Here is a 15,769-nt window from a genome sequence, read left to right as displayed (position 1 = left end):
GGACAGGAAAGACACGGCCTATGGAGTATCGGGTGAAACAGCTGGAGGGCCTGTGTCACTTTCTGGAGGAAAGGCATGACGAAATCCAGCATGCCCTGTGTGCAGACCTACGCAAGGTGAGTGGGCCATCCAGCCAGAGCATCTGACAGCTCAGACCAAGGGACTTGCAGATCAAGGCCTTGCTTACCAGTTAATAGACATTGCACAGCTATTCCATTTTTCCCTTCACTGGATTTTCCATGAAAAAGTTATGAACAGGGAACAAGATTTTCTGAATTTAACAAGGTGGCAAGCAACAGTTCTCAGCCTACAGAAAATCATTATGGAAACATAGTTGAGCTGCCTCCTAAAATGGTCAAGAGCACAGCCAAGTATCCATTATCTCAGAAAGGTGGGAAGAAAAAGCCTAAACTGATAAAGCCTTTGATTTCTTTGCATAGTAATCAGCTGGCTATATATGGTTTCATTTGTAGCTGAGCTTGTGAGTCTTCCGATTGATTAAGAGTTAATTATCTAGAGAACTAAACTTAGTGCCATGTTCAGCTCTAAAGCCCAAAGATTTCATTTCAAGAATCAGTTGGGATGATTGCATGATAAAGCACTACCAGGCAATGAATGAGACCCAAGATTTGCTCACTGAAGAGCTGCTGCATAGTTCACCTCTTGAAGCCAGTATGGACATCACTGATGCATCTCATTTTATTTCTCTTCTCCACAGCCCTGCTTTGAAGCTGAGCTCTTGGAGATTCTCTTAGTCAGAAATGAACTGGCTGACACTCTTAACAACTTAAGCTGCTGGATGAAGGATGAATATGCGCACAAGAGCCTAGTAAGGAGTCAAACAGACTGGGAGGAGATGAAACGGAAAAGAACGGTTCTAGGTTGTATGGGGATGAAAGTCTAAAGGGTGTATTATCTCATCAAACTGAAGATGGACTTTCTATCTGTGCCCTTTCAAAACAGGTGGATGCTCATACTGGAAGGCAAGACTAACTTGTAGAGTATTAATTGTTTCCCCCGCGCACACATACCTGATGTCCTTCCCATGGCATTTGAGAATGATGAGATCTGTAATCTAACATACCAGGATGCTGTCAGGTTACTGCAGCAACATTTTGGGGCAGCTTCCAAATGATGGTCTCTAGGGCCATACTTGCTGTGCCATCGGAGGAACAAGTTCCAGCTGCTTTTGTAGGATAACTTCTGCACTCCAATTTAGATTCATTAAAGTCACATTGGTTTAGAACAGCCTTTCCCAACCCATTGCCCTCCAAATAAAGCAAATTATAATCTTCATAGTTCCCAGTTATCTCTAGTTACTATTCCTAGTGTTTGCTTCCTAGTTGTGCTGCCAGCAATCTCATCTGTGCACAGTGCAAGAGAGATTAAAAGGTTTGAAGTGTTAGGTGTGAAAACATCCTTATGTTTTACATGCACATATCATCTAAGGCAAATGTGGCAACATGGAGCCTGATTTCAAAGCTCTCTGCAGGCTATTGATTCAAGCCTCTAGTAGGAATACTCTGTTCCAACCTACAATGTGGTGAGAGAAAGAAAAAGGGAAAGGGGTGTCAGAAAGCGGAAAACAAGGAAATCAGAAGAGAATGAATCACCCCTTTCATGCTTGGATTGGTCCTAACCTGAATGGTCTCTTTGGCCCTAACCTACAACTGACTTAGGGGGATTGACCTTCAAGAAAACATTTTTTAGAATCCCGTATCTGAGATAAAGGCTATAATATTCCTCCCTGATTCCCTCAGAGCCTTGTGGATTGTGTGCTAAGGCCAAACATTTTGGCATTTCCCCCCAATTTAGGTATTAAACTCACATGTGGCTGAATCATAATTGTAATATGGGTTTGGGGGAGGCTGGAGGTTTAAAGACCTGTAAGCCTAATGAGGACTTAAGGCAACCATTCCATTCCTTAACCCTTTCCCCCAAGTGTAACAATATACCTTTCACAGTTCCTAGGACTTCTAATATTTTGGCCCACTCGCTCCAATGAGATAGTCCACCATGCTTCCTGGAGAGCAGGGACATATACTGTCTGTGTGTGTGTAGGTATCAGCTCTCCAAACTGCAACAGAAATGCCCACTCATAATCAATTAGTGTGGAGGAGCCCTTTTTATGTCAGAAATACCTGATGTACATAGCAAGGAGGAATCTTGCTGAGATTAAACAAAATACCAACTAAACAAACCAAGAATACAGGACTGAAAATGGAAGAGCTTCAGCATCAGCTTTTCAAAGTTCAGTGCTATTCAAGCCTTGCACTTCCTTTATAAAGAAAAGAGAGGATATCAACAATGCTAACTCATGTGCACTAGAGCAAAGATTGGTCTCAAAGCAGACATCAAGGGGGTTATATTTTGTCGCTCCTAAAGTATTTCCACCCGTACAAAATCTTCTATTAATTTATCTTTCTGCTTCACCCAGTTGCTTTCTTGCATATTTCTGGTTTTTATGTAGTTCACAAAGCTGGACTGTGCCTTCATTCGCAAGGAGCCATTTGGTGTGGTGCTGATCATTGGAGACGCTTACTACCCTCTCTACGTTACTCTGATACCCCTCTTGGGGGCCATTGCAGCTGGTGAGTGAGAGGTTATCTGCTAATTCATTGTAGACATTGGATCTTCCAAGAGATCCAGGCATGTGGTGGATGTCTTTCTGTTGCAGCCGTGTTAAAGTGTTCTCTCCCCTCTACTAGGGAACTGTGTGGTTCTCAAGCCTTCAGAGCTGAGCAGCTGCACTGAACGGCTCCTGGCAGAAGCCCTGCCTTGTTATCTTGATCCGGTGAGTTTCTCAGCTGCAAGTTTGCCTTGCTAAAAAATCAAAATGTAACTGAGGTTTTCTGATTAGCTTTTCCTCTGTCATTTGCCTTGATTTCCTGGAAATTATGAGTGGGCAATTCCTTGGGCCTCTTCAGGAAGACCTCTGGATCTGAAGTAATCTCAAACTGTTTTCTGTTTTTGGAAGCTGAGTCAGTTTATTTCTGGCTGCTCCAGTTCATTTGAAATCCTTCCAAACCTGTATATTCCTCTGAGGTTTACAACTTGATTGTGTGCCTGGTGGTAACCTTTGCTTATCTGGGTGATGATTGCTGGTAAGGCAATCTTGTGATCTTTTGTCTCTTTTGAATAGTATGTAGATCCTGTTTATCTCTATGTGCCTGTTGATGGCTGCCTTGTCTGAACACCAAGCTTCCAAGAATTCTCTTGCATTTTTGGATTTAGCTTGGTCTAAAATGCTGGCAGTTTCCCAGTTAAAACTATGGTTCAGTCTGTCCATGTGTTGTGAGGTTAGGGAGTTTTCATCGTGTCTTCTGACTGCTAGTTGGTGCCCGTGGGTGCGCTCTGCCAGTCTTCTGCCTGTCTGTCCTAAATAGTGTTTGTTACAGTCCTTACACTGTATGTTGTAGATGCCCCCTGTTTTTTCTTCTTGTGCTACTGGGTCTTTTGGTTTACTTAACATATTTTGGAGTGGAGTCCCTGGAGACTCCAACATACAACATAGTGAAAGAACTGACAAAAAAGCTTGGGCACCTCACAGAGAACAGTGAATATTCTATCAACTCTTCACTAGAGTGCCTCCAGAAAATCAAAGATGTACACATAGATGAAGATGATATTATGCTCTCATTTGATGTCACAGTACTCGTTACGTCCATAAACCTAGAACTTGCAAAAAGAATCCATATGAGCAATACTACACAACACACCCGACTTAACCAAATACACCCAGATTGAAATACCCAGAATCATGGACCTCATCAACCTCTGCCTCACCACCTATTTTCAGTTTGATGGACAAATATACCAACAAATCAGAGGCACACTCATGGGGTCATCACTGTCACGACTCATAGCAGAGATTGTAATGCAACCCCTAGAAGCTACAGCACTTCCTCACATACCTTCCTAAAGTATGGATCCAGTATGTAGATGACACCTTTGTTATAATAAAAAAGGAACAACTAGAAAAGACACATGAAACCATCAACAACATCTTCAAAGGAATAAAATTCACCAGAGAGGAAGAAAACAACACGCTACCCTTCCTGGATATCCTCATCAGCAGAGGAAACAACAGTAAAGTAGAAAACCAAGTTTAGCAGAAGACAACCCACAATAATCAAGTACACCATTACCAAAGTAACAACCCAACCTCCCACAAGAGGGGCTGTGTAAGAACATTATTCAAGCGAGCACAAACGCATTGCAGCAACCCAGAACAGCAGAAAAAGGAAAAAGACCACCTATACAACATCTTCCAACAAAAAGGATATCCATGCAACTTTATCAAAAAGTGACTGACCACGCAACCTACTACAACACAACCAACACAAGCTATGAAAAGGATCATACTGCCATACATCAGAAACGTCTCAGAAACCACCAACAGACTATTACAACCACATGGCATCTCTGTACCACACAAACCATCAAAATAGCTCCAAAATATGTTAAGTAAACCAGAAGACCCAGTAGCACAAGAAGAAAAAACAGGAGTCTTTTCCAGCCCCTCGATTTCAATGAAAACGCAGAAGGCTGCCAAAGGGAAGCAGCCAGCTTGATGTGCCTCAGTTCTCTTTGTGGAGCCACATCAAAAGGGAAATGAGAGCTTACAGTGGGGTGATGAGTGTCAGTTCATTTTGGACGTAGGTTATGTGCTCTTTTTTCTCTTAAAATCCAAGTACAGTATAAGGGACTGACTATATATTCTTGTTATTTTAAGGAAAAACTCTTTTGGGGAGAATGAGGCTAGGAGACCACTATGAATGTAAGACAATTCCACTCGCACAGGAAGGCTGGACAGAAAAAAAACATAGGTCCCCTATTACTATATGCTCCCTGAATCAAAAATGATCATCTCATTTTAAAATTGAAATACTTATGGAAAATCTTAGTTTCCTTTCAGTTTAATGCAGCAGTTCCCTGCTCCCAGGTGACCCCAAGAGGCTTTTTGCCCTGCAGGTTTCAGAGACAGAAAACAGCGCCTGTGTGATGTGCAGGCAGGTTGAATGGATGTGAACTTCCCTTTCTGTTTTATAGGAAACCTTTGCTGTGGTGACTGCTGGTCCTGAAGAAACAGGAAAATTACTGGAAAATAAGTTTGATTATATCTTCTATACAGGTGATTTTCTCTCCTTGAATATTCTTTTCAGGTTATTCTTTCCTATAGTATTTCTTTTTAAATTGATTGTGAAATGTCTGCAGAACAATCTGTGTGGTAAGCCAATATCCAGCCATTGAAACTGAGAGGTTCGGGTAATTTATCTAAGATCCTGCATTAGCACAGAAGCACACACACACAGACACCCCATCTGCAGTAGAATTTCTCTCTGTGGCTACTGTAATGCCTTTCTAGAAGACTAAATTGTTAATAATAGCAGCAGTTGGCCATGTGTCTTCGTTCAGTAGCTGTATCACGTCTACTGCAGTGCAGCTGAGTTCGTGGCAAGTTAGTGGCAGCTTCCAGATTGCAGGTCTTGCCCACAAGTGGAGGAAAAGACGAGTTGTCACACTGTAAGTAGGAGAAAGGCTGCAAGAAGAAAGATTCTGAGTGAGTTAGGGAAATAATCCCAAAAGTAACAGCAGTCCAAGAGTCGAGAGCCAGCTTGGTCTTGTGGTTAAAGCTCCAGGGTAGAATCCTGGAGACTGTGAGTCCTTCATGAATGGCGGCCGGGTGACTTTGGGCCAGTCCCGCTCCCTCAGCCCAGCTCACCTTACAGGATTGTTGGGTGGGGAAAATCGGAGGAGGAAGGAGTACTAGGCTTGTTTGCCACCTTGAGTTATGGATAAAAAAGAATAAAAAGGCAAGATTCAAAAAATCTAAAAAAAAAAAGGCTTGGATAGCTGGAGACGTAATACACCTAGACATTCCTGTACTTTCACAATTTTACATAAATAATTATTCCTTGTTACTTTTTTTGAATAAGTTCTTTTTGAATCTTACAATGCAGTATTGATTATTTTTTTTTACGAAGAAATCATAGGAATTTGTGTAGCTTTCAAGTTTATGTAATTCAAATTTTTGTAGCCGTCAATACATAAAATATTTGTAAATCACTGCTTTTCCCCCTATCCCACAACACTGATCTTTAGTCAAATACGATATCACAGGCTGTCATGTTTTGATCTGTTTTAAAATATAAGTATCTTCCAAATTCTTTGTAGATCTGAAAATATATTTTACATTACATACATAGTGTTGCCTTGAGAACTATTCTTAACATTCAGTGGATGTTTTATAAACAACCTGTGTGGAATTTTGCTGATCTGCATGGAGGAATGTTAGACAAAAAACAACACAGGTGTCTTCTGAACACACAGTTGTGGCCCTTGATGCTGGATGGGAGGTGTGGGTGTCTGTATATCTCTCTTGACCCAAATTTTGCCATACCTCAACAGGGAATAGCCATGTAGGAAAGGCCATCATGACTGCTGCAGCGAAACATCTGACACCTTTGACTCTGGAGCTGGGGGGTAAAAATCCCTGTTACGTGGATCACTGCTGCAATTTCCAGAATGCGGCCAACCGAATTGTATGGGGAAAGTTCCTCAATGCTGGACAGACATGCGTTGCACCAGATTATGTGATCTGTACAGCTGAAACACAGGAGAAGTTAATACCTTGCCTGCGCCAAGCTATTCGTGAATTCTATGGCCCTGATCCCAAGGAGTCCCCTGATTTTGGCCGCATGGTGAATGACAAGGAGTTCCAGCGTGTCCGAGATTTGCTGAAATGTGGCCGGGTGGCCATTGGTGGAGAGACCGATGAGTGTGACCGTTACATTGGTGAGTATATAGCTTGGGGCAGAGGGAAGAGTAAGGGGAAAAGGTTGGAGCTTGGGAAAGGCGGGAAAACGTTTTAAGATTATTATCTAGTAAGCTTTTGGAGAAAACCTATGTGGTCTCAAGAAGTCAAAAACCACTTGATGGCACATAATCAATCAATCAATTAGTAAATTAATCAAGCTTGTTAAAAAGTGCATGGTGAATAGGTATAGGGATGAAATCAGGCTTCAGGTTGGTCCTGAATAAACGTGTTGGACTTTTACTCTGATTGGCCACACAGATTTTGTGTGAGATTTTGAAAGTAGAAGTCCCACAATCTGGCAAGTGTCAGATTGGGAAACTGTTTTAGACAGAGCAAGAAGACAGACATGTTTTCCTGGGTTTGCGTATTGGAAGTGTAGTGCTGGGGAAAACTAAAGCTCTGGTTAAATTGGAGAATCAAGTTATGATAGATAAGCAGAGCAGGTCTTGATGTGATCTTTTGCCCATTACAGCTCCCACGGTGCTGGTGGATGTGAAGGCATGGGAGCCCATCATGCAGGAGGAGGTTTTTGGGCCCATCCTGCCCATTTTCACTGTGAAGGATTTGGAGGAGGCCATCCAATTCATCAATTGCGGAGAACGCCCATTAGCTGCCTATGCTTTCTCCTGTGATTGCAAGGTATATTGTTTAGGTTACAGCATACTGTGTCTGGGAGAATCTGGATTATTTCCAATCAGCCTATCCATGATGCCTAAAAGAAAGGAGACTTGCACTATTTTCACAATGTGCTTAGTGGTAAGCTGTGATGAACCATCATGGAAGCAGTTCTTGGCCCGCTGGTAATATAGCTTGGGTGATAGAAGGAAAGCCGAATTGTATCCTTGTTGATTTAGCAATAAGCCTGCGTTAAAAATAACTGACTTATCCACACCTCCACAGTGCAAAGGAAACTACATTAACAGTACTATTTTTAAGGTTCTGTCTTCAAAACATAGCCTCCCTCTCATCCCCAGCCCGCTGCTCAGGAGGCAGCAATTACTCTAAGCTGTTCTGGTACGACAGTGGTCTTTCCCCTTCTATTGCATCAGAAGAGCTCCCAGGCAGACATTCTAGGGCACAAATGTGGGTCTTCTAGGAGATCAGTACTCCCATTGGTGCACCAAAATCAGTTGTGAGACTCTGAACCCCTTGTTCTTGGGGCAGGAGCCTCTGTTTGTGGCCAAATTAAGGAGAAGCAAGTATCTACACTGAAAGTCCAGTAGCCAAGGAGGGCAAAATAAAGCAAACGATAAAAATGAGAACTTGAATACCAACAATGTCCCACCACATGTTCAGGAGAGCAACTGGTGGTGATACTGTGTGAGGGCAGCAATATTGCTGGCCTTGTTGAGCTGCTGTCCTTCCTCCCATCTCAAATGTCCTCCCAGGAGCCTGCTGGGTCTCTACACCCTGCCCTACCTTGCAGCATTGGTGCAGCTGTTTGGTAGCTACTTCTGTCCCAATTGTCTCTCAGGGAGCTCCACTCCATCCCTGGTCTGGGAGAAAGAGAGGCTCCCACAACCTGTGCTGTCCTTTGGGCAAAGAAAAACTGGGAAAAAATGAAATAATTTCTCTACTATGCCCCCCTGACCTTGTAGCATAAAAGTATGTGGCTAGTTTTTTCAGCCCATCCCTCTTGTTTTGGAGACAAATCTATCTTGCAAGTGACAATGAAATGTTATTTTTTTACAAAGCTAGGATATATGGAGCCCAGCTTACAAAAATGCACACCGTGCTCTTGACTGAGCATAAGATTGTGGTTGTCTGCTATAATTAGTAATCTTGGCGGAGAGACAGCTTTCAGGTTACACATCAGCTCCCAAAAAATTAGTAGAGAGAAGAATAAATCTTCAGCTTGTCTCAAATTACACTGAATGTCCTAACTTTACAGAGAAATAGGAATAAGAGAGAACAAGATTTCTGACACGGAAAGAAAAAAGACATTGGAACAACTTCTTGGAGGTCATTTCAGCTCTTTATCAGAGTTATTGGGGAGATGGCACCCTCCATTTCCCCCCCAATTCAGGCACTGAAATTTCTTGCCTGTGCCCCAGAGTTCTGCCATTGCTTTTTAAAGCGACAACCTTCTCTTTACCTGGGAAGAGAGGAGTTGAGGGAAACTTCTGAGTGTTTGCTGTAAAGCCCTGGCTTGGGAGAGGTATTGATTATTTTACCTAAGCTTGTCCTCTTTATTCCCACTCATTGCTCTAGGCTCTGTATGTCGTGAGCATGGGGGTAGAAAACAGGGGGTCCAAACGGGTTCATTTGCATTTTCAAACTCTCAGCTAGTATACTATAATTCTACTGTTTTTCTCTTTATAGGTTGTGAACCGTGTACTTGATTGTGTTAGCAGTGGTGGCTTTTGCGGCAATGATACCATCACACAGGCAACCTTGGTTACCCTACCACTTGGTGGCATTGGTATGATTAACCTTTTATCTCCTGTGCTATTTCTATTTCTCACCTCCATCCTTACCCTTCGCTTCCAACCTGAAAGTTCTCCCTCTTGATGATGTTTTTCATCAGACTAAAGACAAAGACATGAAAAGTCCTTTTTCTTTTTCTTTTTCTTTTTTTTACTATTTCCAGCATATTTGCAGATTAAACCAAATGCATTCACATAATAAATACCCCACTGTTTATAAACTAGATGGTCATTTATAAACAAATGAGAAGGCGGGATTTCTCCCTGTGTACATTACACTGTTCAGCAGGAGTCAGGGGAGGAGGCTCACTATTTTTAACTTTCTAAGTGGTGCTAACATGATCCAAACGTTTTCCGCAGGACAAACAGCTCTGGTTCAACAGGGCTGGTCACGCACTGCACTAAACGCAGCTTAACATGCTGTGTAAATCAGGATTATTGGATTTTGAGTGAAAACATGGTTCAGCTGAAGAGATACACAGATTTCAGTTTCAGTTTCATACATTTATTTGCAAGCTTAGGTTTTAGCAAAATTCATTTAAAATTACAGCAATCCATATCAATTCAGTCCATCCCCTCTAGTATTTGCTGCACTATTTGTCAACATTTCCCTCCGTATCTTTCTTGCAGCCATTGCGAACAATGCAACTTGATTAGTTACATATTCATTTTCATCAGACAACAAAAAATAGGTTTTTTCTAGATTAGTCTGATTCAATTGATTTAGCAGAGGCATAATAAATCTAGCTCTTGGTTCTTGGTATAATCTGCAATGTAATAGATGATGAGTGAGATCTTCCACCTGTGAGGTATTCCAAATACATAAATGGTGTGTAGTTGGTAACCCTCTCTATCTTCCATCTAAATAGACTGTTGGCATTGTTTGAAAATGAAGTTCTTTAAAAGCTTTTCTCAGGGACTGGGGTATGGATTACTGTAAGGAATATGACATTCCTTGCCATTTTTTAAGAAGATGATACCACTTGGCCAACTTAAGCCTGCATACCTGATCTCTATCCTGTCTAAAATGGTTAAAAAATAAATAGTCCCTCAATAGTGTATGATAGCTTGTGTCGTTAAACAGTTCCTGATCTAGGGAAAATTGAAAAAATAGTTTTTGACACAGAATCGCCCATCTGTTGCTATTAAAATTTTCATAGAGGCATTTTTTGGCCAGATGATTATTGGGCATAAGAACTAATTTCCTATAATACAGGATTATTGCCTTCTTTACTTGTATATTAATCGATGGGAGGCCGACTTCTAATCTCAACATTGCCGCTGGTATACATGAAGGTAAGGCTAGGATTGATCTCAGAAATTTATTCTGGGCCACTTCTAATTCTTCTAATTTACTAAACCCCAATTGGGGCCCCATATATCAACTGTGATATTGTTTTCCCCTGGAAGATCATAAGTGCAGGTTGATCTAAGCGTCCTCCTTTTGAATAGAAGAAGGAACATATAGCCCTCATAGATCTCATAGCTGTTATTCTTGTTGATGCTATATGTGAGTTCCAAGACAATGTTTCAGTAAACTGCATACCCAAATACTTAAACGACCTCACTTGTTCTATCTCCTTACTGCCTAGAGTCCATCTATGTCTCTTTGGTCTTTTGGCAAATACTACTACCTTGGCTTTAGAATAATTTATCTGCAAGTGGTCTTTCTTACAATACATGCCAAATTCTGTCAGAATTCTTCTCGTTCCAATTAATGTTGTCGACATAAGTACCATATCATCTGCATACAGTAATATAGGGACCTTTCTCTTTCCAATGGATGGAGCATGGAAAGAAGGATTATTTAAGTCTTCTACAATATTGTTGATATAAAAGTTAAAAAGGAAAGGGGTCAGTAGACAGCCCTGGCAGACACCTTTTAAGGTTCTAATCTGCTTTGTTAAGGAACCACTCTGATTTATCCTTACTTGTATGCAGGTATCTTCATAGAATATATATATTAAATAAAGTAATCTTCTATCTATATCAGTAACTAAAAACTTCTCCCATAATTTCCCTCTATTTATTTTGTCAAAGGCAGGTGATAAATCAATGAATGCTGCATACAGGCATTTTGAGGGTCCATTCACTGATTTGAGGATCAGATGTTGTAAAATGAAATGTTGATCTATAGTACTATGTCCCTTTCTAAAACTTGCCTGTTCTTCTGCTATAATCTGCCTGGTATCTGCCCAATCAATCAGTCTGTTTAAAAGATATCTTGTATATAGCCTGTACCCTATGTCAATAAGATTTATAGGTCGAAAATTAGCTGGATTTGTAGTATCTCCCTTTTTATATGTTGGGATTACTACACTATTATTCGAACCTACAGGTAATCAGCCAGTGGCATTGATATAGGTAAACAAAGAGCCGAGTATAGGGGCCCACCAATCAGGACATTTCTGGAAGCAACATGTCCTTTCCCAGGGCTTTACCAGCTGTCTGTTGTGCAATTATTCTTTTAACTCCTGCCACAGTTACAGGGGGCCATTTTGGGGATGTTTTTAATATATCAAAACCAATTAGCTGTTGGTTTGATATACTAGTATCCTCAAATTTATTTTTAAAATAAGCTATCCAATCTTCCAGTGAAATCTGAGCTTCTATCATTACTTTTATGTCTCTGTGGCCTTGGGAAACTAGTTCCCAGAATTTCGTATCGTTATTTTGCATACATAATAGTCTTAGTTCTTGCCACCGTGTTTTATAATCATCTTGTTTACTCCTCCTAATCAATGCTTGATATTTTCGCCGTTTATCCCTCACTGCCTCTAACCTATCGAATGATTTACTTCTTAATTTGTCTGATAAGTCTGGCTAATTCCTTTCTTTCACATCTACATTCATGAATAAACCACGAAATCTGGTTTTATTCATTTTCCCTTGCCATGTTTTACACACCAGTGGTTTAAGGTTGCCAGCCACCTCCTCATCTATGCTATTTGCATTTCTGGTATTTTGAATAAGCGTCAGCCTCTGTTGTAACATTGTTGGGCTGTATAATATTCATCTTAGAACTTCGGCCAAGGGGAGTGTCCACTTCAATTGTTTCTGATTTTGTATAGAACTGCCTATATTATGGTTCTCTTGTGGTACATTATTTCCACAAACCCACATTAAATCCAGGCCAATTGGTAAATGATCCCTCTCAGGTCTAACTATAATATTAAAACACTGTACTAATGGGATCAATGAGGGTGATATAAACAGATAATCAACAACAGCTCCCCCTCTATGATTGACTGATGTATATGAGCCCCTGGACTGATCCCATTGTGATCCATGTAAACTGACTGTTTGTAATTTATACATGAGTTTGAGTAGTTCTAAACCACGCTTATTCTGAGTCTTATCATATGACATATGATATCATATGACATAGGGCCCAGGGGGAAGATGGCCTCCATTTCAAATAGGCCTTTATCTTTTAAGTTCAATATTTCCAAACCTGGGCCAATTCTAGCGTTAAAATGCCCACAAACAATTCAATCTACCATTGTGGAATGCTGTAACATATCAACTAAAGACTGTTCCAGTGTATCCCATTTAGCCTGTGGTCTGGGTGGGGCATAAATGTTAACACATATTAACATTCTCCCTTTCAATTTCAGCCTCAGTATTTGGATTTCATCTATATCATAATTTCCAAGATTTATTTCTTCTATTCTCACAACCAGATATACTGCAATTAGGCTCATTAAACCCCCTTTAAACGCGGATTTAATTTCTGTTCAATTTTTAGATATCATGATAAGCAAAAAACAAGTGTCTCATTTTACTGGGGATTAAGGCAGTTGTAGTTCAACAATCATGAAACACAGCAGGCCTGCAAATTATTATCCAACCAACCTTTGCTTGTCATTATTAGATTCTCCTCTTTAGTCCCTTCTTTAAGAGTAGTTGTGCAACATCCATTGGATATAAAACCTTTCATAGTGAGCACAATGAGGGGAGTTCTTTTTAAGGGCAGCTATCGTCCAGCCTGATGAAAAAGAATAAATAGCAAGGGCTGCGCAGGTTGTGTTGTCAGGTGAAAGATGACAGTCAGCAGATGTGATCTGAACTTCTTCTTCTTTTTTTTTTAATATTGCAGGACTCAGTGGATTTGGCAAGTACCACGGCAAGTTTACTTTCGACACATTTTCTCACTTTCGTGGCTGTCTTTTGCGCTGCATGGGCCTGGAGACAATCAACAAAGTGCGCTACCCCCCATACAACGATCATAAGTTGCAGCTAGCAATCTCTGCTTTGGAGATCAAGCGCAGAGGCATGTGCAGTTTGCTGTGAGGCCTGGAATCACATCACCTGCGTTCTTAAGGAATCCGGCCAAGACTTTTGCTGTAGTTGAGAGGTTCTTCCCTTCATCAGCTGTTTCTGGAATTTTGCCTCATCGCCTACAGAGATTCTTGAAAAACACTCTCTCTTCTGATGAACCTTGTTTTCACCGTCTTTGCTCCTTATATTGTTTCTTTATCCTCTATCAGCTTATATAAATTCAACATTTAGTATGGTTAGAAAACATAAATGATACCCTTCAAGTATCTTTGGACGGTTGTAGGGTATAGAACCGATCCTCAATCCCAGTAACGACTAATTATACAATTAATTAAAGTTTCACCTTCATTGGAACACATAAAGCCAATTCTGCTTTAAAAGCTACAAGAATCAGATTCTTTTTTAAAAATGGACAAGTACACCTCCAGTTTACAGTGGAGCAATCATCCTGATTAATATATTTGTAGAATAAAGATAGCAGCCCTGATGGTCTCCGTAAAGTGGATCCATTAAACAATTTAATTCCCAAAGAAATTCAGAGCTCAACTAATGCAGGTTGTTATATGTAAAGATAGTCTGCTGAGAATTCATTTTTATACTGTGATGCTCTAAAGCTCAGACATGCCCCCTTTAATTATATTGCTTTCAATATCCTTGCCTACAGTTACAGTTCAGATTCTTTATTCCATCAGTGATTTCTACAGTACCCAGCCCAAAGCATACTAATTTAGAAGTACAGCACATCCTATCAAGTTCAGAGACTGATTTCCACATAATTCTGCTAATATACTGAGATTTCCTGCACTCTTGCATTTTTCAGGTAAATGTCTTGCTTCTGCAATAAAGATCTTGCATCAAACCTTACAATAGTTGACTAATCATTTAATAGTGCTATCAATTGACATAATGTATTATATAATAAAAGGAGCCAATAATTAGTTCCTGAACCAGGAGCTTTTGACTGAAATTTAGATACTGGGGAATAAAGACAACAGAAGAAAGTAAAGAAAAAAATGCTCAAGTGAATGTATAAGCAATTTGGTACAATAAAAATAAAGAGCATTTTTCCATTCTAAAGAGAGTAGCCACTTAGAGAGGACACCCTGGAGTAAAATAGTAGCAAGTAAGTCACAGTCAGGCTTGTGTTTCTTGAATGGATACAAAGAGTTTTCTGTGAGCTTCAGAAGGTTCTGAGACAAGAATTACAGAATGATTAATTAACAATGATGAACAATGATGCATCCTCTCCTTTGAGATGCATTAGTAGTATGAATGAAGACGTCATAACATACGTCTTCTTTTGGAAGAAAAAAAAAGCAAATGCATTCTGGATGGAGATACTGTACCTATAGAAAGCTGTTATTTCCCAGAACTTAAAGAAGCAGCAGAAACCAATTTAAACCTTGGGATCGGGGCAAAATATGAAGGATGAACTGCCTCTTGTGGGTCATCTTCAACAAATGATGTTTCAGCCAAGAGGTGATTGGTCCCAGTTATTCTTGCTGCTGATTGGCGGCTCTGAGCAGACTATTGCTGTGTTTGTGGGTGAGTTCTTGACTTTTTGTCCTGCTCGGCCTCTGGTGACACCAAGAAATTCTTCTGCTGAGAGGAGAAGCAGGGGAGAGCATTGTATTGTTGCATGAGGGTAAGGCACTCCTGGCTAGCTCCATTTAATAGATCAGAAAAAGTTCATTCTTCACCTACAAGAGCAGGATGTGATCCTGCTTTTCCAATGTTACCAAAAGAAAAAAGAAGGAAGCCAGTGTTTCCATCACTGGAGAGCTGCCAATGATGCAAATGGAAGTCAGTGCCTCATTTGGGCTCGTATGACCTCTAGACAATCTTGAGTGTTTCCAAGGGAAAGGCTCTTCTCTTATAAACTATATGAAGATGTGGAGTTGAATTTCCCTAGGAGATGGGATGCTCTGCTCCCCATACCGACTATGTTATGTCCACTGCATGGAATGATGGAGAAGAAACTGGACCATGAAGTTCAACTGAGAAACATTTTTCAGCCATTTTTCCCAAATCCATTTCTAAATTTGATCCCTTCCAATGTAGGCTTTGGCGTATGTGAAGTCAAATTGCTGGTTCACCAAGTTTAGTGTTGCTTGAATTGGCAAGCAATGACTATCCCAAATTTCAGACTAGAGTCTTTCCAATCTTTCTGGAAGATGCTAGGGGTTGACCTTGGGATCTTCAGAAGGACAAGCAGATGCTCCATCATGGGCAGCTCTTCCTA

General features: G+C 40.6%; 1 protein-coding gene across 1 annotated transcript; it reads left to right on the top strand.

Annotated features, from left to right (window-relative positions):
* Window positions 1-784: 784 nt before the first annotated feature.
* Window positions 785-13,718, top strand: LOC103057164 (aldehyde dehydrogenase family 3 member B1-like). Its single transcript, XM_088145166.1, has 8 exons — window positions 785-829; window positions 2,471-2,591; window positions 2,709-2,794; window positions 5,053-5,134; window positions 6,412-6,798; window positions 7,293-7,459; window positions 9,143-9,242; window positions 13,346-13,718. Exons 1-8 carry the CDS (start codon window positions 800-802, stop codon window positions 13,537-13,539), a joined length of 1,167 nt encoding a protein of 388 aa, XP_088001292.1. The 5' UTR covers window positions 785-799; the 3' UTR covers window positions 13,540-13,718.
* Window positions 13,719-15,769: the final 2,051 nt, after the last annotated feature.

The sequence above is a fragment of the Python bivittatus genome, unplaced genomic scaffold, assembly GCF_059951505.1.
Source record: "Python bivittatus isolate LINGU-HERP-01145 unplaced genomic scaffold, Pbiv_v1 ctg000480_np1212, whole genome shotgun sequence".
Classification (NCBI taxonomy): domain Eukaryota; kingdom Metazoa; phylum Chordata; class Lepidosauria; order Squamata; family Pythonidae; genus Python; species Python bivittatus.
This window is presented reverse-complemented; position numbering and strand designations above follow the sequence as displayed.

What these genes read in the sequence shown, in the direction of transcription:
- LOC103057164 (XM_088145166.1), top strand. Translation starts at nt 800, where the DNA reads ATGAAGGATGAATATGCGCACAAGAGCCTA. An exon ending in AATATGCGCACAAGAGCCTA is followed by an intron (nt 830 to 2,470) that starts GTAAGGAGTCAA and finishes GTTTTTATGTAG; the next exon opens with TTCACAAAGCTGGACTGTGC. An exon ending in CCTACCACTTGGTGGCATTG is followed by an intron (nt 9,243 to 13,345) that starts GTATGATTAACC and finishes TTAATATTGCAG; the next exon opens with GACTCAGTGGATTTGGCAAG.